Source organism: Staurois parvus, unplaced genomic scaffold (genome assembly GCF_062004578.1).
Source record: "Staurois parvus isolate SC_StPar_1 unplaced genomic scaffold, SC_StPar_1.0 ptg000154l, whole genome shotgun sequence".
In the NCBI taxonomy this organism is placed as follows: domain Eukaryota; kingdom Metazoa; phylum Chordata; class Amphibia; order Anura; family Ranidae; genus Staurois; species Staurois parvus.
The window spans coordinates 25,846,905-25,870,827 of NW_028317950.1; the positions used below are offsets into that span (position 1 = coordinate 25,846,905).

Genomic DNA, 23,923 nt, shown 5'->3' on the forward strand with positions numbered 1-23,923 from the left:
CAAAGTACCATTTTCACTAAATTTCAAAACTTATGGGGAAATGGACTGTGGCCAGTAGTATGAGAAAATGCCCCAGTGTCGGTGGTCTGTGGGAGTAAACAATGCCTCAGGTCTGGAGGTCAGTGGAAGAAAAAAACTGTTAGCAATGGGAGTAAAAAAATGGCTTAGCACCTGTAATTAGTGGGTGTCAGTGGAAGGAATAGTACCCCTTCACAGGTAATAGTTGGGAGGAATAGTGCCCAATCATTGTGTCAGTGCAACAAATTGTGTCATCTTTGGTATCAGTGGAAGGAATAGTGCCCTGCTCTTGGTATCAGTGGGAAAAAGAGAACCCCATCATTGTATCACAAAAAGAATTGATGCCCCATTTTTGGTGTCATTGTAAAGAACTGTGCCTCATTGTTTGTGTAATTTGGAGGAATAGTGCCCTATGGTTGGAGTCAGTGGGAGGACAAGTGCCCTAAGGGCTGGTTAAACAGATGCAATGGTTAGCAGTTTGGGACCAGTGGGGTAGGAGGTGAAAATCTTTTCCAACCTTAACAAGAGTTTACATTTTCTTTGTTTAAAAATGAACAATTAATACGAAGTTTTTTTTTTCCCATTTTTGGAAACACTACTTGGCCATTGACTGCTTACCTGCATACCAATAATGGCATAGATGAAGAACAACATTGCAATAAGGAGGCAGACATAGGGCAAGGCCTGTGGACAAAGAGAATATACCTCAGTTACCAGAAATATTTTTTTACTAACAAAAAAAAGTTCCATAATCAGGCACTGTTAAATTCCTGACCTTGAACGACTGCACAAAAGTCCACAGAAGGATGCGAATGGTGTAACCTTGACGAAGCAACTTAATCAGTCGTGCAGCTCGAAACAATCTTAAGAAACTCAGGTTGATGAAATTTTCCTGTGTTGGGTGAAAACATTACATTTATTACACAAAAGGTAAGGTCAACAATTTGGAATAAAATTTCACAATGAAACCCATGAGCAAAGAGAAAGCCAAGCCCACTTCACTCCATTCCAAAGTCAAGCACAAAACTTGCAGCTTGCTTGGTGTTCACATACCAGAAGGTAGGACCAGGGTCCAGACACATGCAAACATTCTTTCTGCTTCTCCTACTCTTAAGGTGACCATACACAGAAAGTTCTCATCAGTTGTTGGCAAGCAGGATGATCAAAAAATTACACATAAAAGTTTGTGTAGGGCACACTCTGTGCCCCACCAGTTTTTAACACAGGAACCTATGTGCGTTGTGCTGTCCTATGGTATGCACATCTTAAAAAAAATATGAATAAAAATATTTTTAAAAATATTCAGAGCCAGCTAATTACCAATATGTATGCACTGTGTTCCAGACCTGAAATATGATCACTGCTAAATCAAATAATGGGTCCAGGTTATACAATTTTTGTTTTTACTCTATAGCCCTGTAAATGTTATTACCGGTATCTCATGAAAACAGGCGGAGTGGTATGATTTTTCTCAATACAGAGACTCTTGACCACACTAGGGTGTATTTTGAGGTTTTCACTGGTTATATATGGGATACTGTTGGTCATTCATAAGAGTCTCAACTGTCATTAAAGATCCCCCACTGCATTAACAAGCACTTTTGTTAGATTGTGCATTCCAACAGAGCAAAAAGTAGAAGTAAGTGCACAAGCTCACAACAGTAAATCGAATTCTGGTTTACTAAAGTTGAACTAGATGAACTTTGATTGGCTGCTTTGGTTTAGTGTCCTTTGCTTTTCAACTTGGTGAATAAGCCCCTTGTGTGTTTGGCTATTGTAAGAGAAGTAGAGTAGCTGCTCTAAATTCTAGAACTGCAAAGAAATGTTGGACAAAAACATCTGACCTAAGCAGATGACTTCTGATAAGTTTTTGAAGAGTTCTTCACCTATTGTTTACATGCATAATATACCATAATATACGATTGCGTATGGCCAGCTTTAGACTCAACATATATTTATTATTCTAGCGGTAGATATTTCCAGAAGCTTCAAACGAGAACCCATCATTCTTCACTTTTAGACCCTCTTTTCCCAGACCATGGCATGCTACCCACACATGACCCTTAGGTGCCATCCCCCACATTCTTTGGAGCTGATTATTAGAAGCACAAGCATAGCAAGCCCACAGGCTGCAATCTGAAGGGAAAAGCAAAGCAAGGTTGATCACAACAGATGCATGGAAAAAATAAATGGAGAAGGGAACAATGGAACAGAAACGGTAACTATGCAAAATATAAAGAGGAGTCAGATAAACAAACCATTATGAACTAAAATTGATGCTTTAAAGAGGTACTGCAACATACACACTTTGCAGGCGTGTTTTTTGTCAATAAAAGCCAATAGAGTCTCTGAAGACTTGCACATTTTGAATTTTTGCAATCCCAACAAAACTGGAAGCCTTTTTTGTGTGTAGGTCAGAGATCCACTTTAAGAGGAACACACTAACACTTTTGATTTTATTTAACACAACTGTGAAATAGTTCAAGTGGGAAATTTTAGAAGGATAACTTTCATTCAGGGAATGAAGGCTTCATCACAATGGGCTAATGACCTCATACTAACACGTTTGCATCCATTTGTGCTGACTTCAGCCATATCCGCTACAAAGGTCTGAAGTTCAGGTGCTGCTGCTAAAGAATAGTGGGAATTCCTGGGATGTACCCTTTTGCTGGTCACGAAGGGCTACTCAAATTGGTGACGTCAAGAAGGTGACAGCTTTCAGGACCACAAATTCACTTGATGTTTTAGGATATGCTCAGAAAGTTACTAAGCAGAAACATGCAGGGAGTGTAGGTAAAAGCCACAGGTCCTGGTGCAAAATCTGAAAACAGGCCCATCACATTATTATACAGAAGTCTGTAATAGTCCCATGCATTTCTTTAATAAATCTAAGACTTGCGACCAGTTGTAAAAAGGAATGTGACGCTATATATGTATTATATCTGTAATGTAATGCGCTGCGCTGTAATGTACAGCGCTGAGCGAACTGTTGGCACTTTATAAATACTGTATAATAATTATATTTAACAAATCAGACAGCAAAGTATATCCAAGTCTACTGTGCCTTCATTGCATGTTAAATATACCTTTGTCAATAAAACAAACTTTATATGACCCCCCCCCCAGTTGACCTGCTTGCATTGCTCCATGCAGTGGCTGAGATGACATGCAGAGGAACAGGTGTTACTGCTGTCTAGACAACCCTGATCGACATTTTCTTACCACCAAATGATCCTTCTTGCCTCATTCACATTAAATGTCAAAGATTATGCTGCATTTTCCAAAGCAGGCAAAATGTGCAACCATAAGAAAATTTCTTGTTGAGGTACACTGTAGAAAAATCCTGCATGAAGCATTTTTCTTCCACTGGTGTGCATTTTTAGTTCAAACATAGTAAATGCGTGTTGAAAATACACCAAAAATGCACATGCAGGAACATGCAATACTGCATGCATTTCCCAGGAGTCTACTGTGATTGAGCCCTAATTATTTTTCCAGTTTGTTATGAGCACAAGTTGAAGAGTGTCAACAAGCAGTGACTCCTGTTCCCCTTTTGCTGTGAAAGGGGGGACATTCAGGCTGGGGAAGGTCTGAGAAGATGTTTCCTGAGCAATACCAAAAAAACAACAAGCATCTTTAACACATCAGTCTTTCAAGCAGCAATGCACAGAGCTGGGTGAATGTAGTTTGTATTCTGAGTAACCATCAGTCTTAAAATGTCACTAAACCCACATCATATAAAACTATCAATAAATGCTGTATTACATGTTGTTCATACTCACTCTGTCACTATGACATTCTTTTTCTGTATTCTGTAAAAAACCTGGTTGCTCCTGCTGCTCTCTATCTCCACCTTTTTGTTGTTCATGCCCCCAATTCAGCTAGGGGTTTTGCAGCTGTAGTGGCAACTCTGCACATGTTCAGTTTTCAGTGAGTTTCTATGCTGAGCAGCCCATATAACTATAGAGTCACACATGTGGGCATGTACAAAGTAGTAAATGACAGCCCACTCCTTTCCTCCTCCTCCATGCCCATTAGTCAGCTAAACACAACCTCCACCTCCCTGTTATTCTACTACACAGGCTGAAAGGGTGTGACACAGTCTGTGACTGGCAGAAATCTGCCCTCACCATGTTATTTCCACAAAATAATAAAGATTTTATTACAAATACAGTCATGGCCGAAATTGTTGGCACCCTTGATATTTCTCCAGGAAATCATGTATTTCTCACGAAACGTATTGCATTAACACATGTTTTGCTATACACATGTTTATTCCCTTTGTGTGTATTGGGACAAAACAAAAAAAGGGAGGAAAGAAAGCAAATTCGACATAATGTCACACAAACCTCCAAAAATGGGCTGGACAAAAGTATTGGCACCCTTTCACAACTGCGGATAAATAAGAATGTTACAAGCATGTGATGCTCCTGTAAACTCACCTGGGGCAAGTAACAGGTGTGGGCAATATAGAAATCACACCTGAAAGCAGATAAAAAGGAGAGACGTTCACTTAACCTTTGCATTGTGTGTCTGTCTGTGCCACACTAAGCATGGACAACAGAAAGAGGAGACGAGAACTGTCTGAGGACCTGAGAACCAAAATTGTGGCAAAATATCAACAATCTCAAGGTTACAAGTCCATCTCCAGAGAACTAGATTTGCCTTTGTCCACAGTGCGCAACATTATCAAGAAGTTTGCAACCCATGGCACTGTAGCTAATCTCCCTGGTCGTGGACGGATGAGGAAAATTGATGAAAGATTGCAACGCAGAATAGTCCGGATGGTGGATAAGCAGCCCCAAACATGTTCCAAAGACATTCAAGCTGTCCTGCAGGCTCAGGGAGCATCAGTGTCAGCGCGAACTATCCGTCGACATTTAAATGAAATGAAACGCTATGGCAGGAGACCCAGGAGGACCCCACTGCTGACACAGAGACATAAAAAAGCAAGACTACAGTTTGCCAAAATGTACTTGAGTAAGCCAAAAGCCTTCTGGGAAAACGTCTTGTGGACAGATGAGACCAAGATAGAGCTTTTCGGTAAAGCACATCATTCTACTGTTTACCGAAAACGGAATGAGGCCTACAAAGAACAAAACACAGTACCTACGGTAAAATATGGTGGAGGTTCAATGATGTTTTGGGGTTGTTTTGCTGCCTCTGGCACTGGGTGCCTTGACTGTGTGCAAGGCATCATGAAATCTGAGGATTACCAAAGGATTTTGGGTCGCACTGTAGGGCCCAGTGTCAGAAAGCTGGGTTTGCGTCCAAGATCCTGGGTCTTCCAGCAGGACAATGACCCCAAACATACGTCAAAAAGCACTCAGAAATGGATGGCAAAGAAGCGCTGGAGAGTTCTGAAGTGGCCAGCAATGAGCCCAGATCTAAATCCCATTGAACACCTGTGGAGAGATCTTAAAATTGCTGTTGGGAAAAGGTGTCCTTCCAATAAGAGAGACCTGGAGCTGTTTGCAAAGGAAGAGTGGTCCAAAATTCCGGGTGAGAGGTGTCAGAAGCTTATTGATGGTTATAGGAAGCGACTGATTTCAGTTATGTTTTCCAAAGGGTGTGCAACCAAATATTAAGTTAAGGGTGCCAATACTTTTGTCCAGCCCATTTTTGGGGTTTTGTGTGACATTATGTCATATTTGCTTTTCTGCCTCTGTTTTATATTTGTTCCAATACATACAAAGGGAATAAACATGTGTATAGCAAAACATGTGTTAATGCAATACCTTTTTTGTGTGAAATACTTGATTTTCAGGAAAAATATCAAGGGTGCCAACAATTTCGGCCATGACTGTATATAATTGTACTGCAATTTAAATCAGTTTATTGATTTTTACTCTGTATTCCAAAGGCCAGGGGCGGACTGACCATTCGAGCACTAGGGCACTGCCCGAGGGCCCGGGGTCAGTAGGGGGCCCCATGAGATGCCCCTGGTACCTTTCATAGGCTTTTTTGGGTGTGGTTTGAGTGTGGGCGGGGACAAAGGGGCCCCATGATCCCCTATTGCCCGGGGGCCCCATGAGTTGTCAGTCCGCCCCTGCCAAAGGCTGTTTATTTTGTTTTGAACATGTGACCAGTAGCAAAGGACTAGAAGCTCCTCCTGCTCGTGTTTCCCTGCAGAAAGGCTGGGAAAGATCTGGGTCATGTGACAGCTGCATATAGATTAAGAAAAAGGTAGTTAGATTTGTTTTTTTATTAAAATTATTAATTACAGTGCCATCATCCACATACAGAAATACAAGGGGCAATGTAAGTTAAACAGTGTGGGTTTAGTATCACTTTAAGTACCACAGCCAGTGGCTCTGAACCTAATTTTGGAGCTTGTTTTACTTAGTGACTGGCAAAACTATGCAAAACTCAGGTGGCAGCTCTCTTGTTCAAGACCACTGTTCTGGGCATTTCTTAGGGAACTGTGTCTACATTATAGTTATTCAGGCAGGAACACATTGGCAGACATTTCATCTATTAATATTTTTTACCTGTAAATGGCTTTGGGTTTTATATGTTGGCTATGTTGTACTATAATGTATGTTCACTGGGAGTAAAAAAGTATAGTCTACCCTTAGGTTATTGGTCAGGGGTGTGGTGTTTCCGTTGTCCTAATATGAGTGCGCTACACTTAACTAAAGCCAGCCATAGATGATGTGATTTTTCTTTGCAGGAAAGAAAATTACTTGACACAGTCAGTGTTGATGGGGGAATCCCTTCCGTGGAGCTGTTGTGTTCCCCTGGCAGGGGGAAACCAACCCTGCCTGGAGAACACCGTAATTATTGCTAGTGGCTATAGCCACTGGCAATAATCGCATGAAAAATCTGACAGGCTGGTTGTACCCAAGTCGTACAACAATCAAGTTGGGTACAATCACCCTGCCCATAGAGGATTCAAATCTTGGCCGGTCACTGCTGAATTGGCCAAGATTCGAACCATCTATGGCCAGCTAAAATGTGCTTCAATATGAAGAGCATTTAGGTTTCAAAGTTAAAGTTAAACTCATGGACTATGACTAAAAGGTACACTATGCAAATTTTGGCCAGTTCCTGCTGAACCAGTCAAAATATGCTACGTGGGTGGCTCTTGGCTTCCTCCTGTCTGACATCCCTCTATTGAAATGTGGAAAATTTTCAACCAAATGCCAGTTGACCCAATCACATGGAAAATAGCCAGTTGTATAGCTTACAGCGTATGACCAGTCCTACTTTCCTGTTGTGAAAATATAGACCCGTTAACTTAGGTCATCACATTTTTGTGGTAGTGTCATGTTCCCTCCCATCTACTTGTTTTTTCCTAAACACCTTCTAGTATGAATGAAAAATCTTATTTAAGTGCATTTCATTGGGCAAATGTCAAAGTCACGGTTGTCACTCTAGCTAAATCCTTGAGAGTTAGTGAATGCTAAGCTTTAAATAATAGCATTTGTTCATTTTTGTGCATGTGAATTCTTGTGAGTAAACCAGCTCAAGCGTGACTTTTTTTTTTTTTTACTTGCAAGAGATACTAGTTTTTGGTCTTTTGCTGCTGAAAGATGAGGCATTTTTAAATTATCCATGATATGTTGTCTTTGTAAACAAAAATGAAGTACTGAAAGACCTGTCAAAAATAAATCCCCCTGGAATTGCTCAATTAAAGCACCTTCTTGGAGCTATGGAGCAAAAACTCATCCATAAGCAAGCAGAGACATCAGAAGAAGGGCAGGATGCAAAACATAACAAAAAAAAAAAAGATTGGTAAAAACGGAACCAACCGTGTCCTAGGTATGAGGTTGTCATGGGTGATTTTGGTACACGAGAGTTGAAGGCAATACAACATACAGAGACAGTGGGTATTTTTGGGGGGAAGGTTGAGATTATCCCGTATTGTATGTTGATTGAATTGCATGATTCGGCAGGCCGTGAAATAAATAAAAAAAGGAAAAAAATATAAAACAAAGGACACGAACACCAAGACCATGTACACACACAAAAGAAAAGATGAATTAAATCAAACAGATCATAAGACAAATAGGTTTGATGATTGCAAGTAAAAATATAGCTTTTCAACCATATTTTCAAATCGGGTTTATGGCTTGAGAAATACATAATACTGCAATACCAAAACACTTATTGCTGTGGAAAAGTAAACAAGATAATTTCCTTCCCAAAGAAGAGGGTGTTAGCTCTTCTCCTTTATGTAATTGTTGCAATTCGTAGAGATTTAGAACCCCTATGCTGACATTTCAGTTTTAAGTGTACATTGAATAACTGATCAACCTCTAGGTTTCCTATATAGTATTTATCTGTAACTCCTGTATTAATGAGTTCCCAACTCTGTCAATCAGCTGCAACAATTATGAAGGGGTCTCATTTTTTCAATACATGTTATATTTTATAGAGCACAGTCAGAGTAATCAGATTGTATTTGATGGAGGGAAGACCAGGACTGCACAATCTTGCCCTGAAATATAGGTATTATGGTCCATTAGCTCACCAACAAGCCCTATAACTGAAGTACCTGTTTTGAGTGGAATAATTTTTTTAAAGCAAAATTGAATTTTCCAAAAAATGTGATACTGTAATCCTAGCCATATAGGCATTCATTTTTCACTGATCAATCAATCCAATCATTTAGTCAATCCATTGTTGACAGTAGTAATTTCATTCAGCACAGTGGCTAAATGGTTGGCACTTCCGTCTGGCAGTACTAGGGTCATTGGTTCGAATCCCATCCACGGCACCACCTGCCTGGAGTTTGCATGTTCTCCCTGTGCCTGCTTGGGTTTCCTCCCACACTCTAAAGACATGCTGGTAGGTTAATTGGATCCTGTCTAAAATGGCCCTAGTAAGTGTATGTATGAATGTAAGTTACAGTATCTCACGGAAATGAGTACACCCCTCACATTTTTTTTAAATATTTTATTATACCTTTTCATGAGACAACACTGAAGAAATGACACTTTGCTACAATGTAAAGCAGTGAGTGTACAGCTTGTATAACAGTGTAAATTTGCTGTCCCCTCAAAATAACTCAACACACAGCCATTAATGTCTAAACTGCTGGCAACAAAAGTGAGTACACCCCAAGTGAAAATCTCCAAATTGGGCCCAATTAGCCATTTTTCCCTCCCCGGTGTCATGTGACTCATTAGTGTTACAAGGTCTCAGGTGTGAATGGGGAGCAGTTAAATTTGGTGTTATAGCTCACACTCTCATACTGGTCACTGGAAGTTCAACATGGTACCTCATGGCAAAGAACTCTCTGAGGATCTAAAGAAAAAGAATTGTTGCTCTACAAAATGATGGGCTAGGCTATAAGAAGATTGCCATGACCCTGAAACTGAGCTGCAGCACGGGGGCCAAGACCATACAGTGGTTTAACAGGACAGGTTTCACTCAGAACAGGCCTCAGCATGGATGTTAGAGACCTTGAGGGGTGGGGGGTCAGCCTGTCAGTGCTCAGACCATACGCCGCACACTGCATAAGATTGGTCTGCATGGCTGTCGTCCTAGAAGGAAGCCTCTTCTAAAGCCAAGCAGACTAAGGACATGGATTACTGGAACCATGTCCTGTGGTCTGATGAGACCAAGATAAACTTATTTGGTTCAGATGGTGTCAAGCGTGTGTGGCGGCAACCAGGTGAGGAGTACAAAGACAAGTGTGTCTTGCCTACCATCAAGCACGGTGGTGGGAGTATCGTGGTCTGGGGCTGCATGAGTGCTGCCAGCACTGGGGAGCTACAGTTCATTGAGGGAACCATGAATGCCAACATGTACTGTGACATACTGAAGCAGAGCATGATCCCCTCCCTTTGGAGACTGGGCCGCAGGGCAGTATTCCAACATAACGACCCCAAACACACCTCCAAGATGACCACTGCCTTGCTAAAGAAGCTGAGGGTAAAGTGATGGACTGGGCAAGCAGGTCTCCAGATCTAAACCCTATTGAGCATCTGTAGGGCATCCTCAAATGGAAGGTGGAGGAGCGCATGGTCTCTAACATCCACCAGCTGTGTGATGTCATCATGGAGGAGTGGAAGAGGACCCCAGTGGCAACCTGTGAAGTTCTGGTGAACTCCATGCCCAAGAGGGTTAAGGCAGTGCTAGAAAATAATGGTGGCCACACAAAATATTGACACTTTGGGCCCAATTTGGATATTTTCACTTTTGTTGCCAGCGGTTCCAACATTAATGGCTGTGTTGAGTTATTTTGAGGGGACAGTGAATTTACACTGTTATACAAGCTGTACACTCACTACTTTACATTTTAGCAAAGTGTCATTTCTTCAGTGTTGTCACATGAAAAGATATAATAAAATATTTACAAAAATGTGAGGGGTGTACTCACTTCTGTGATATACTGTAGGGACCTTAGAGTGTACGCTCCTTGAGGGTTAGGGACTCATGTGAATGTACAATATATATGTAAAGCGCTGCGTAAATTAACAGTGCTATACAAGTACCTGAAATAAATAAAGAATTTTTAAATTTTAACATGAGTAGAAAGCTTTGCTGTGAAAAACATAATTCTGTACATCAACTGATTGTTGTCCTTGATCAGAATTGATAAAACAATCGAGTGATTTCCAAGAAAGTACTTGATTCTACCAAGCAATCTGATCATTTTTGTCTTTCATTGGATTCTGAAAAAAGTAATGATCCTCTTGAGGGATTGATAAATACATCAAATGATAGGATCAATGCCTATGTGGCCAGCATGCAGCAGGGCAGTGATAGCATCAGTGATGCAATCGCACTTATTACCTACTTGTCCTTTGACGTCCGTACAAGCTTTTAAAGTATCCTAACAAAAATTTCCAAATTTTGCCCATTGCCACAAGTGACTGTCTACAGTCAGAGTATACGAAGTCATGATCACAAGGACACAACAATCCTTTTGTTTGTATTTCTAAACTTTTCCAACTGAAACAGAGGAACCTTCAAGAGCCTAAACAAGCAAAAGGGAACATTATAAATACCGTTTACAAATTAAATTTTTTTTTTTTCTTTGCTGTCCAGACTTTCAATATTGCATTTACCATGAAGGTACAAAAAAGTTAAGTTTTAAAGAACATCAGATAAAATTGACTTTTCTGTAGGGTGTAGTAGAGCAGGGCCTGGCACTTTGCAAAATCTTTTCTCCTTTATTGACTCACATGACCAGTTATGAGCTTGGCTTTTTAACCAAGCTTCTGTAGCCACCAGCCTAAATAATCTGTGATGTCCTCTTGGGAATTCATTCTGGGGGGAAGAAATTCTGCAGTATGCACGCTCTGGTGGATTCCCCATAAAATTATAGGGAGAACTTAGACATTTGTGATAACAGCAACTTGGTCAAAAAGCTGAATTCCTTGCTTATGTGATAGCGCACCCGCTGTGGGAACAGAGGAAGCTCCAAACAGAAGTCTCAAAATACTTTCATGATACCTTGGACATCAGAAATAATGATATTTTTTGTAGCAAATCTATTCATGATAATGTGCCGGTTTATAATAAGGATCTGTTCTTCATTTAATACGCCAACATTTTCTGAAAACCAAACCCTCCCCATTGATGTGTCAGCAAATCCTTTTACAAATGAGATTAACATTCTTTCATCCCAATACGGTAATTAAACTTTTTCTCTGTGACCCATTAAGCATCCGTTATCTTTGTAATTAGCATACTGAGGATTTTTGGGGAAGAATAAGTAATGGAAGAGGTTTCAGCATGTGTCCTATGGAAAGTCACATCGCTCCATAATATGGAATGTAATCTGCTTACTCGAGATATCGTCTGCTGTCACCAATTTACAAATCGCCAGCTGCAGAGGACCACAAGTCCCAGCTTAACCTGTTTGCATGGCAGTTGGGGATTTGTTGGAGCTCCACAGCTAGATGCTCCTTAAATTGTTAAACATACTGTAGGTTTAAAGGGACAAGCATGTCAAAGAGGACGGTAGAGACACACTATATTTCTAGTGCAAAAAAATATGTATTTGCAATGTGCTTAAAGTGATAAAGCTTGGGGAAATGTGAACGTATTGCATAAATGTACTAATTATGTTTTTTGAAGCTTTGTCTTGACATATGGTTTAGGTATGTATGCCGGACTTAGCAATATACAGTATCTATGGAACATACACCTTCTGCTTATCAAATTGAGCTTGCATAATTGACAGATTGTGGCTGGTAATAGGCTGACTATGCATGGGCACATATTTTCTGAGGCATATTTACATGAAAAAGTGAAGAATTAGAAATTTTTTGGTTTAAAAAAAAATCCCTGTACAATTGAGGTCTGGTAAAACAGTTCAATGAAAATTGGGGCCATTGCCAGCCTTTATCAAGCTGTCTGAACAGAAGACTGTCTACAGACAGAAAGATCAGAAGATTTGACAATGAAAAAGTTCTTTCATAGATTTGTTTTGATTTCAGTCCAACATTCCTGATCCAATCCTATTTAAGTAAAAAAACTGAATCTAGAGTTGTCAATTTTAAAATCGGCATTAAAGAAAATATAAAGCCTTTGCAATGTATTTTAATAAAGTAAAATTGGATAGCTTGGTGTAAATTCATGGGTGCTAACAAAAAAAAAAAATAATGTATAAATTGTATTTATATGTCTGTGTAGAAGTCAAATTTGTTAAACAGTCAGGTTTTGCTTCCTTCTTTGTAGTGCTGCACAATGTGCTTTACTTCTTCTCACATTGTAGTTTTCTAACTCACTGAAATCAGCACATGCTACGGAAACATTAAGAGTTCCCTCTAGGAGCTAATCTACCTAGCTTAACAGTTAACTGTACCAGCTAGAATTTAGTACATTAATGTAATATCTGTACTACTTTACCTGTTTATATGTTCTTTTTAAACAAGTAACCTACTTATGTTTTACCTTGTACAGAGCCACAGGAGTATGGTGATGCATTACATAAAAATAATAAAATAGTATAGTTGTATTTTACAACCCCAATTCGAAAGTTGGAACACTGTGAAAAATCTACATAAAAAACAGAATGCAATAATTTTCCAAATTTCATAAACCCATATTTTAATCACAATAGAAAACAGAAAACATATCAAATGTTTACACTGAGAAAATATATCATTTTAAGAAAAAATAAGGTAATTATGAAGTTGATGATTAAAAAAGTTTGGACAAGGCCAAACAACAAACTGGGAACTAAGGGGACCAGTTTCTGGAGTTTTGGGAGAGGAATGTTGTCCCATTCTTGCCTAATATTGGATTCAGATACAAGCATAGCAACAGCCAGGAGCTCAGAGAACTAAGACATTGCTCAGGCAAAGTGGTCTAGACTGAGCATGTCTTATATAGACAAGCAAACTAGGAGGCGGGCCAGGAAGTGATGGAAGGGAAAACCCAGAGAACAGACGACGCCCATAGGTGAGCATAGACAAACCACACATGTGAAAGGAATCAGGAGCAGCACTGCAGCAAGGAGGTAAGAATACACAAACAAGAAACTGCAGGCTAACTTGTGACAGTTTTTAACACTGTGCCATCTGAGATCACGGGCATCCAGTATTGCATTTTGGCCATGTCCCTTGCGCACAAAGATTTCTCCAGATTCTCATACTCTTGACGATATTACAGTATGTACTGTAGATGATGATATAGTTAGTCTTTACAATTTTATGTTGAAGAACATTATTCTGAAACTGTTCAACAATTTGTAGACCAAGCTTTGACAGATTAGTGAACCTCTGCCCATCTTTATTTATGAGACACTGACTTTCTAAAATGCTCTTTTTATACCCAATTATGGGTAAGACCTGTTGCTAATGAACCTAATTAGTTGCAAAATGTTCTTTCAGCTCTTCCTTGTTAATACCACTTACTTTGCCAGCTTTTTGTTGCCCTCTCCCAACTTTTTTGAGACATGTTGCTGACATCAAAATACGTTTTTTGTTTTTTTTTTGTTTTTTAAACAGCACATTTTCTCAGTTTAAACATTTGATATATTCTCTATTGTGAATAAAATATGGGTTTGAGATTTTCAAATCATTGCATTCTGTTTTTATGTAGATTTTACACAGTGTACCAACTTTTTTGGAAATGGGGTTGTAGAAGTGCTAGTCCTTCAACATTCAGACTATGCAGAGGTCTTGATGGAACTTTCCTGGGACACATGGCATTTTCATGGAGATGAGTAATGCTGCCCTTGTTATTTGCATGGCAATTAATGCAAATTACCAGGTAATTAGTAACCAGGACAGGAGGAAGGGTAGCAGTGTTAAGGCTTTATCCTCACTGACAATCAAAATCACCCATTTACACTAGACACTCTGCTGTACATTTCTAAAATCCTTTAATATTGGATGTACAAAGGAATGATAATCGCCAAAAGTTTGCATAACATCAACAGCACACTACATTTTTTCATTTAATCTTGTAAACACTAGTCTAAGGAGCATTACATTCAGCAGAAATTTACTAAGCCTAGTAGACACAATGAGGTTGCTATTTGCTTGCTGAAACCTGGTAGAAACAAGGAAGTTAAATAAGTACAGCCAGAAGATCTGTATTTAAAACCCCTAAATAGCTGCTGACTGATATTTAGCAGGGACATCATTAAGGCTACTTAGTGCTTTTCATTTGATGCTGAATGGGATGGTTTTCAGGCATGTTTGTCTTAAAGAAAAAAAGCCCATGTGTTTTCACCTTAAAGTGGAGCTAAACCCACTGATATAATGGTTTTCCAAAAATTCAAGGCATGTCGTGAATAACGCACATTTTCTTGCGGTCTCAATGCAACTGTCAAGCCATCAAAACGGCTGGTTTCGAAATTAATCAAATGTGAAGCACCATGGCAACTTCAGTTCAAACAGAAGCTAAGATGGCAGTTTCCTTGGCTATAAAGGATAGGGGGTTTAGTTCCGCTTTAAAGCCATCAGCCTGTTTTTACCCATACTATGCAAGCATCTTACTCCAATCCTTCAAGGGTATATGATGGCAGCACAAGTATTTGCAACTTGTGTACAATGTGGACAGTTGTAGTGACTATAAAAATTCTAGACCACTCATATAGTTAGATTTGATGGATTATTATGTACTAGCATGCCAGGACACCCATCTGTGCTTTCAAATGTTAATTAAAAAATATCCCACAAAGCTTAGTATATGGATTAACACATGCCAATCAACACTAAAGCACAGTAACCCATGGCAACTATATTTTATAGGATCACAAAAGACAGCTGTTGACTGGTTGATATAGTTTACAACAAACTCCATTAGGCATCCTCGGCAGAACATTGTAAAGGGAAAAAGGCTGTTTACCAAGTTGAAATATATTTGTTGTAAGCAAGTTGTTCCTCAAGACATATGTAGTGCTACGGGTGTCTACAATGCATATAAAAGTGTATGTTCACTGAAAAATAGAGAACTGATTCAGCCAACAAAAGAACACTGCATATACAGTATTTCCCACGAGACAATGTTTACTGCAGTTCTACAGACATATTCCTGTTCCACGCTTCACTGGTGAAGCACCATATCGGCGTACTTACCGCTATCTCCGTTACTAATATATCAGTTATACTTCCCAAAACCGTGACAAAGTCAAACACATTCCAAGCATCCCGCAAGTAGTTCTGCACAAAACACAGAAGATTTTTTTTTAGAAGGAAAGTAAATGTTTTTGGTAAATTACATCTCACAAATCTCAAATCAAAGATGGCAGCAAACCAGCAATTCTCTGCCTAATCCAAACCTGCTCTGCTTTACAGATTAATTTACAGTACTATGCAAAAGTCTTAGGCAGGTGTGAATGTGCTGTAAAATTGAGAATACTTTCAGATATAGAAGTGTTTCATAGCTCATTTTTATCAATTAAAATGGAAAATAAATACACAGAAGAGAGATCCATAGCAATATTTGGTGTGATAACCCTTTTGCCTTCAAAACAGCATCAATTATTCTAAGTACACATGCATGCAGCTTTTGAAATAACTCAGGAGGCAGGTTGTCCAAACATCTCGGAGAACTAACCACAGATCTTCAGTGGATGTAGGCTGCATCAAATCCTTCTGTCTCTTCATATAATCCCAGACATGATTTTGGGATCAGGGCTTTCTGGGAGTCAAACCATCACTTCCAGGAATCCTTGTTCTTCTTTACGCTGAAAATACAGTAAATCTTAACGACATTGGCTGTATGTTTGGAGTCGTTCTGCTGCAGAATAAAATTGGGGCCAATCGCATGCCTCCCTGATGGTATGGCAAGAAGTATCTGCGTGTATTTCTCAACAATGAGGACACCATTGATTGAGACCAATTCTCCAAATCCATTTACAGAAATTCAACCCCAAACTTGCAAGGAACATCCACTTCCACCAACCTCCACCTCCACCACTGTTGCTTGCAGACACTCATTTTTTTACCGCTTCCCAGTCCTTCACGAACAAACTGACTTTTGCTACGGCCAAATATTTCAGTCTAGAACACCTATGCCATTTTTCTGCATCCCAGTTCCTATGTTTTCATGCATAGGACATGGAAACAAGGCTAAGTGACTCAACTACATCTGAAAACATAAGAACTGGGGTGCAGAAAAATGGTAGCAGGTGCTCTGGACTGATGAGTCAAAATTTGAAATATTTGGCTGTAGCAAAAGGCAGTTTGTTTGCAAAGGGCTTGAAAGAGGTACAATGAGTGTCTGCTGGCAACAGTGAAGCATGGTGGAGGTTCCTTGCAAACTTGGGACTGCGTTTCTGCAAATGGAGTTGGAGATTTGGTCAGGATCAATGGTGTGCTCAATACTAAGAGATACAGGCAGATACTTATCCATCATGTCATACCATCAGGGAGGAGAGTGATTGGCCCCAAATTTATTCTACAGCAAGACAATGACCCCAAACAAGCAAATGTAATTAAGAATTATCTTCAATGTAAAGAAGAACAGGGAATCCTAGAAGTTTTGGTTTAGCTCCCACAGAGCCCTGATCTCAACATCATTGAGTCTGTCTGGGATTATACAAAGAGACAGAAGGATGTCAGGCAGCCTACATCCACAAAAGATCTGTGGTTATTTCTGCATGATGTTTGGAACAACCTACCTGCTAAGTTTCTTTAAAAACTGTGTGCAAGTGTACCAAGAAGAATTGATGCTGTTGTGAAGGCAAAGGGTGATCACACCAATTATTGATTTGATTTGTATTTCTCTTCAGTTCATTTACTTTCCATTTTATTTTTGTTTATTGATGACAAACTATTAACACTTTTATATCTGAAAGCATTCTTAATTTACAGCATTTGTCTAAACCTGCCTAAGCCTTTTGCATAGTATCACATGTGTCACAAACCAAGTGAAGCAGATAGAGCTGGACTCTACCCTGACTTTGGGTTTACCAGGGAGTGGAATCTAAAGCTGGGTACACACGGATCGAAATTCAGTTGGTTCACTAGAGACTAGACAAATTTCTATCTGTGCTTAGTCCTCCCTGTTAGACAGAAGCTAATATTTAGATCAGCTTCTGTTGAATAGGACTGATGGAAAACCTTCCTCAATCAGTGGTTTGCAGCCAGTCAGCTGCAGCTCTGATCAGCGAGTCAAAATACGTCTGAGAAGGGGGAGGAGATTCCTGCATTCACATCGCTTGTGTGGATGCAGGAATCTTATCTTTTGTTTCCATTCAGCCCAATGGCTCAATAAAAAAAAAAATATCTGTGTGTACCCAGAATTAGGGATATTGATAAGGGAACCCTCACAGGGATTTGGACTCTTCTCAGGACTGGAAGGTTCAGTTTCAAAGGTAAGCCTGTCAATATAGTACTAGTATGCTGTGCACACTGGCACATTAAGCCATAAACATGCAGCAGGCCCAATTAGAAAAAGAAAATGTAGACTTTACTACCACTGTAAAATATAGGAAAATATCAGATGTATGTTTCATACCAGAACACCAAAGGCAATAATTTTCAGGATACATTCCAGTGAGAACATTGATGTGAAGAGAATATTGAGGCACCGCAGCATTTCTTCATAAGTAGTTGGTGCTCCATAGAACTGAAAAAGCAAGAGTGAGTCAGCAAATTGAAGATGGAAGTGTGTCCAATTCTCATCACACAATGAAGAAAGATATGCTGTGATAGACTAATCACCTGATTTTAATTTTGTGATTTTATTTGGCAGTGATTGCTAGTATAATTGCAGGAATGGTAATGTTTTATAAAGCCACTTTGTAGGAAACGAACATCTGCCTGTTTTTTATAGTGTGTTATACTAAAATGAACTGTAGACATAATGCATGCCAGTACTACAGCGTTCTCCTCCTCCTCACCCTTGACTGGCTGGACTCTGTTGTCAGCCATCTTTGAATGATAGATATCTAGTAATACTGAACTGTAGCTTCCCTGCTGCTAATAAAGTGTCATTGGAATACTACCTACTCCTCCTAACATACACTCACCGGCCACTTTATTAGGTACACCTTGCTAGTGCCAAAAAATATCCCCCACACCATTACACCACCACCAATCTGAACCGCTGATACAAGGCAGGATGCATCTATGCTTTCATGTTGTTTACACCAAATTCTGACCCTACCATCTGAATGTCACAGCAACCAGTCTGCCCATTCTGCTCTAACTTCTGACATCAACAAGGTATTTATGTCCACACAACTGCCACTCACTGGATATTTTCTCTTTTTCGGACTCTGTAAACCGTAGAGATGGTTGTGCATTAAAATCCAGTAGATCAGCAGTTTTTGAAATACTCAGACCGGCCCGTCTGGCACCAACAACCATGCCACAATCAAAGTCACTCAAATCCCCTTTTTTCCCAATTCTGATGCTCAGTTTGAACTTCAGCAAGTTGTCTTCACTACGTCTAGATGCCTAAATGCATTGAGTTGCTGCCAAGTGATTGGCAGTTTGTGTTACCAAGCAATTGAACAGGTGTACCTAATAAAGTGACCAGTGAGTGTATAAATGGTTGTCTGTTCCATCTGTCAGTGATAAACTACTAGTGATATTTAGCTGTGGCAGCTGCTACTCCTTACCTCTGCTCCTATTATATAGTGTCTTTGAATGCATGTAACCTGAGGATAAAGCAATCTCTGTTCCCTACACACAACTAGCTGCTTCCTTGTCAATCACCAGCATCTAGGCTGAAAGGTTTTTCCTAGGTTTTTCCTTCACATTCTTTCCCTGTGTTTTTGTTAGGCTTCATGTGCACAGGAGGTTTGACCCATCAGCGTCAAATACTAGTGTTTTCAGGCACCCAAGAGGAATGTGTAGCTTCCAGACCTGCTACTAGTAGCCTGGCAAAATCAATGACAGGCTGAAATTCTTGGTTAGGGCTGTTGCATTCAGAGCTTCTCCAGTACAGAATCCAGCCGCTTATTTCACCTTGTCATAGATTTTGGAAGGGTGGTGACAGCGGGTCTGGGTGCTGCACCTGGAATACTACCTACTCCTTCTAACATACACTCAACGGCCACTTTATTAGGTACACCTTGCTAGTGCCAAAAAATATCCCCCACACCATTACACCACCACCAATCTGAACCACTGATACAAGGCAGGATGGATCCATGCTTTCATATTTACACCAAATTCTGACCCTACCATCTGAATGTCACAGCAACCAGTCTGTCCATTCTGCTCTAACCTCTGACATCAACAAGGCATTTATGTCCACACAACTGCCACTCACTGGATATTTTCTCTTTTATGGACCAGTCTCTGTTAACCCTAGAGATGGCTGTGCATTAAAATCCAGTAGATCAGCAGTTTTTGAAATACTCAGATCGGCCCGTCTGGCACCAACAACCATGCCACGTTCAAAGTCACTCAAATCCCCTCCTGGGGGCCTGAAAAAGGTGGTGTTTGACACTAAACAGCGAAACCTTTGGTGTGCATGAGGCCTTGTACTGTAGTAGTGCTAGCAGGGACTGAACAAATTAAATTACGTGCACAGAAAGCTATGATTTTAGACACAGTTCCCACTATTAAAACTGTACCAATTTAGTACATTTGTTTAGCAAGGTTTCTAATAACAAAACATCTCTGATGTACATAAATCCACAAAATGGGTTGAACAGTCAGTTTATATCTCAAATACTAGCACAAGGAAAGAAAATAGGTTACTCTAGCCCCAAACACATGCAAGTTGAGGGGTACACACTGTAGCCATGAGGTGATATAAAGAACATACAAGAGCCTATCAGAACCAAATCTGTTAGGGATTATGTTTTGACATTAAGGGAGGATATAATGAAAAAAAAACTTTCACATATGTGCATAGGAAAGGTGGCATGCATTTTGTGTTTTATGTAAACTATTATAGCACACCTTACCTCAGTTTTGCCTTACCTTCATCATCAACACAATGGTGTTGAGCGCAATCATCACCATGATGAAATACTCAAATGGAGGAGACACCACAAACCGCCACATCTTATACTGAAATGATTGACGGTTCTGTGGCATGTATCGCGTTAGGGGCTTGGCACTGATGACAAAGTCTATGCAGGCCCTCTGCAAGGAGAATAACAGGAAAGTCATGGTGCTATTGTATACAGTATATAAAATGTTACCCCAAACCATTTCCCACCCTGGTAAAATTGAAAGGAAAATCTTAACAGGGCTTAACAGATCCCCCATTGCAGCACCCAAAACATTGATGGCTTTGGAGTTCCTGCCTAAATTTAGGGGGATCTGTAAGTATTCTGGTCTAGTTCTATGTCTCTCCCCTCTTCTTTTTTTTTTTTTAAATAGGATGGCATAGAGACATGGATGACGATGTCCACACTTCTTCCTAAAGGCGTAAGTGATTGGTATGCAGAGAAGCAGTACATAATATAACTGGCTCCATCTCATTCTCCCTACCTCGTTCTTCTCAAGACTGCACTCCGACATGACCTTGTCTCCCTGTTCCTGGAAAGTGATGATAATTAGAGCCACAAAGATGTTGACAAAGAAGAAAGGAAAGACTACAAAATAGACCACATAGAAGATTGACATTTCCATGCGAAATCCGGGAGTGGGGCCCTGGTCCTCACTGGTGGCATCCACTGAGTGTTTGAGGACGCTGAAAAGGAAAAATAACCCTTGATATTACAATGATTGTTCAGCTGTGATGCAAGTATGATACAGAAAGCTTCCTATACATACAAAAGAGCCTTTACATAAATAAGAAGGTTCAGGTCAAACTCTCTAAGTTTAATAACAAATAGTGTCAATGGGATAATCAACATGACAAAAAGTCTTATCCATAATTCTAAAAAGCAGCTGATCTGACTTCACTTTTGCTAGGATGTAAACTAACGTTTTTTTTTTTAAACTTTTGTTTTCTGGCCATATGTTTGTTGCATTTTACACAGTTAAATGTACATTTCTGAAATAACACACCCCAGAGACTTGACTTCCATGACTTTGGTGCAAAACCCAAATGACTGCCATTCCAACTTTCTATAAAGAGCACCACAGTGGTCAATAAGCACACTCTCTTTACAAGTTTGAAACAGTTGACAGCATCACTTCAAAAAACCATGATAGGTGGCATGTATATAGTACTTGAACAGGCATTTAATTACCGAATGGCATTTATCCAAGGCGTGTCTCTACCTCTGACTTGCTAAATGCTCTTTTTGGAGAAAAATAGGGTGTTTTGTGTTGATTGTGAGTATTACATGTCTGATAGAGTAGAAAGCACTTACTTGGGCCACCCTTCCCCAGTGGAAACCGTAAAGAGAGTCAGGAGAGCCCAGAGAACATTGTCGTAGTGGAACTCGTATTTTTTCCATTCCCTGGGCTGTGCCCTCACATCATCATTTTCATAATTAAGATATTCCCCCCTAGACAGAGCAGAAAGGTCATCAGTAGAGAGTTTTATGGTTTTTAAGTTGCAATCTTCCTCTTTCCGACACTAACCGGCAATCTTTCTCCAGGTCTTTTGACTCATCTGTACAGTAGAAGAACTTGCCCTTGAAAAGCTGAACAGCAATGACGGCAAAGATGAACATGAAGAGCATATAAACGATGAGGATGTTGAGTACATTCTTCAGTGAATTCACTACACAGTCGAACACCGCCTGGGAAACAGGAAACAGTGAACATAAAGGAAAGAACATGGGACCTCACCAACAACTCAACCAGCAGGCTTTTTAGAGCACAACTAGGGTAATGATTACACTAAAAGATATCTGTAATGTCTGCTTTCAGGTAAATTGCCATTCAACTAAAATCAATATTTTAGCTAGGGTTGGAGCCAGGGGGGCTGAGTGAGAACTTGCATACTTGCATACAAAAGAGCAACCTCATTGACATAAGTCCCAACTCTGTTCTTGTCCATCTGGAGGTTTTTGATGTTCTTGTCCACTGTTGTGTTTTTCCTTGCCCCCTTTTACATTCTCTCTGATATAAAATAAATAAAAATGCAGTAGGGATAGCAGAATCCCTAATAATGCCTTAGTAGGTGTGGAGACACAAGATCTCCGAGTTCTCACCAAAACAGTCCCTGGGAGACAGAAGAAACTGTCAGGTGGTTTAACTCTCCAGCAGCCAACCTTGAAAAATCACCTTTGGATAAGTTGTCCTTTTAAAATAGTTAGTGCAGAACTTCTATTGTCACCTCATGTCCAAATGTTGTTTGCATTTGCAATCCTAAGTGTATTCTGGAGCAAATATTTCTGAGTAGCTTCAGTCTTTGGTGACGTTACACCCAGGTATCAGAATGAGGATACTGTCATCATATGACCAGCAGACCAGAAAGAATTCAGGAATACAATGCCGAGCCAAATCATAGCCTGGCTGCAGCCAGGTTCTCTACACATAAAATTAAACCCAGGTAACAGGTTTGTATAAAATGGAACAACAGAGAGCACCAAACTAAGTGCAGTGGTATGAGCACAGTTTTTATTAAAAAACAACTGGCAACTCACTTTTTAGCTGTAAGAACAAAGCATGTCTCCATGATATAAAACACTGCTCTCCATGAGTCTGCAAAGTGGATGGTCAGGATGCTGCTGTGACCACCAGCAGAATCAGATAAACCAGGTGATGCCAAGAACCGGGCTGGAACACATAGGGGCACTGGACTGGAAGTGATGTCACCGACAGCGGACCCATGGAGAACAGTGTTTTATATCATGGAGACAGACTTTTTCCAATTGTCTTTTAATAAAAACTGTGCTCATACCACTGCGCTTAGTCTGGTGCTCTCTCCTGTTCCTTGTCATTTATCTCAGAGGTAACTATACTCTTATGAAGGAGCAGCTGCTGGTGTTGTGTGGAGCAGGATACAGCCTTTATTGACTTTCTGGGGTTAATAAGGAATCTACAAATTCATTATTTTTTGACTGTAAACTTATTTGTCCCATTTGCTTATTAACAGTTTTATATATTTTGCTTACTGACACAAATGGGGCAAATAAGTTTACAGTCAAAAAGTAATTTTTCATGCAAGGAGCGCTTCCTTGAACAATCTAAATCTGTGACTCCACACCCTTACTGAACTCTATCCATAATCCACAGATAGGATTATATGTTTAGAGATATAGGTCTGGGGTTATTCAGAAGAGTGCGTCTGGCAAGACGCTGCATCTCATGGAGAGAACATCTGAAAACAGATAACGTTACGAAATACAAGGAACACCAATTTGTTTTCCAGGAAAACGTTCGCAATTGTTTCTCAGATGCAATTAGCAGGTCACCAATGTATTTTAAATTGATTTTACATTCCCAGGGAATACGAAAAAGCATCCTTTAGTTCAGCTATATATTTATAAAGAAGTCATTCCATGTATTTGAAAAGACTGCTAATAATAATGACTGAGATCTATTTTTGTAGTTATGCACAGTCCCACAGCACTGCACTGCACAGTGCTGCCAATCAAACATGTTTCAGGCACTGTGGGCTGGAAGAGGGAGGATTTTCAGCAGGCTATGGGAAGGAAGCAAGAGAAGGACCTCAGCAG

At 39.9% G+C, this 23,923-nt stretch overlaps 1 protein-coding gene across 5 annotated transcripts in view; it reads right to left on the minus strand.

The window, feature by feature from the left end:
- Window positions 1-23,923, minus strand: part of CACNA1B (calcium voltage-gated channel subunit alpha1 B) — a 378,141-nt gene that overhangs the window by 61,475 nt on the left and 292,743 nt on the right. For all 5 annotated transcript variants that reach the window (XM_089675295.1, XM_089675298.1, XM_089675296.1 and 2 more), the window contains exons 27-34: window positions 21,879-22,039; window positions 21,665-21,802; window positions 20,835-21,036; window positions 20,319-20,483; window positions 17,896-18,006; window positions 15,510-15,593; window positions 794-910; window positions 637-702 (exon numbers count right to left, since the gene is read on the minus strand). In XM_089675295.1, coding sequence (XP_089531421.1) covers window positions 637-702; window positions 794-910; window positions 15,510-15,593; window positions 17,896-18,006; window positions 20,319-20,483; window positions 20,835-21,036; window positions 21,665-21,802; window positions 21,879-22,039 — 1,044 coding nt within the window. The remainder of the gene's footprint in view (window positions 1-636; window positions 703-793; window positions 911-15,509; window positions 15,594-17,895; window positions 18,007-20,318; window positions 20,484-20,834; window positions 21,037-21,664; window positions 21,803-21,878; window positions 22,040-23,923) is intronic.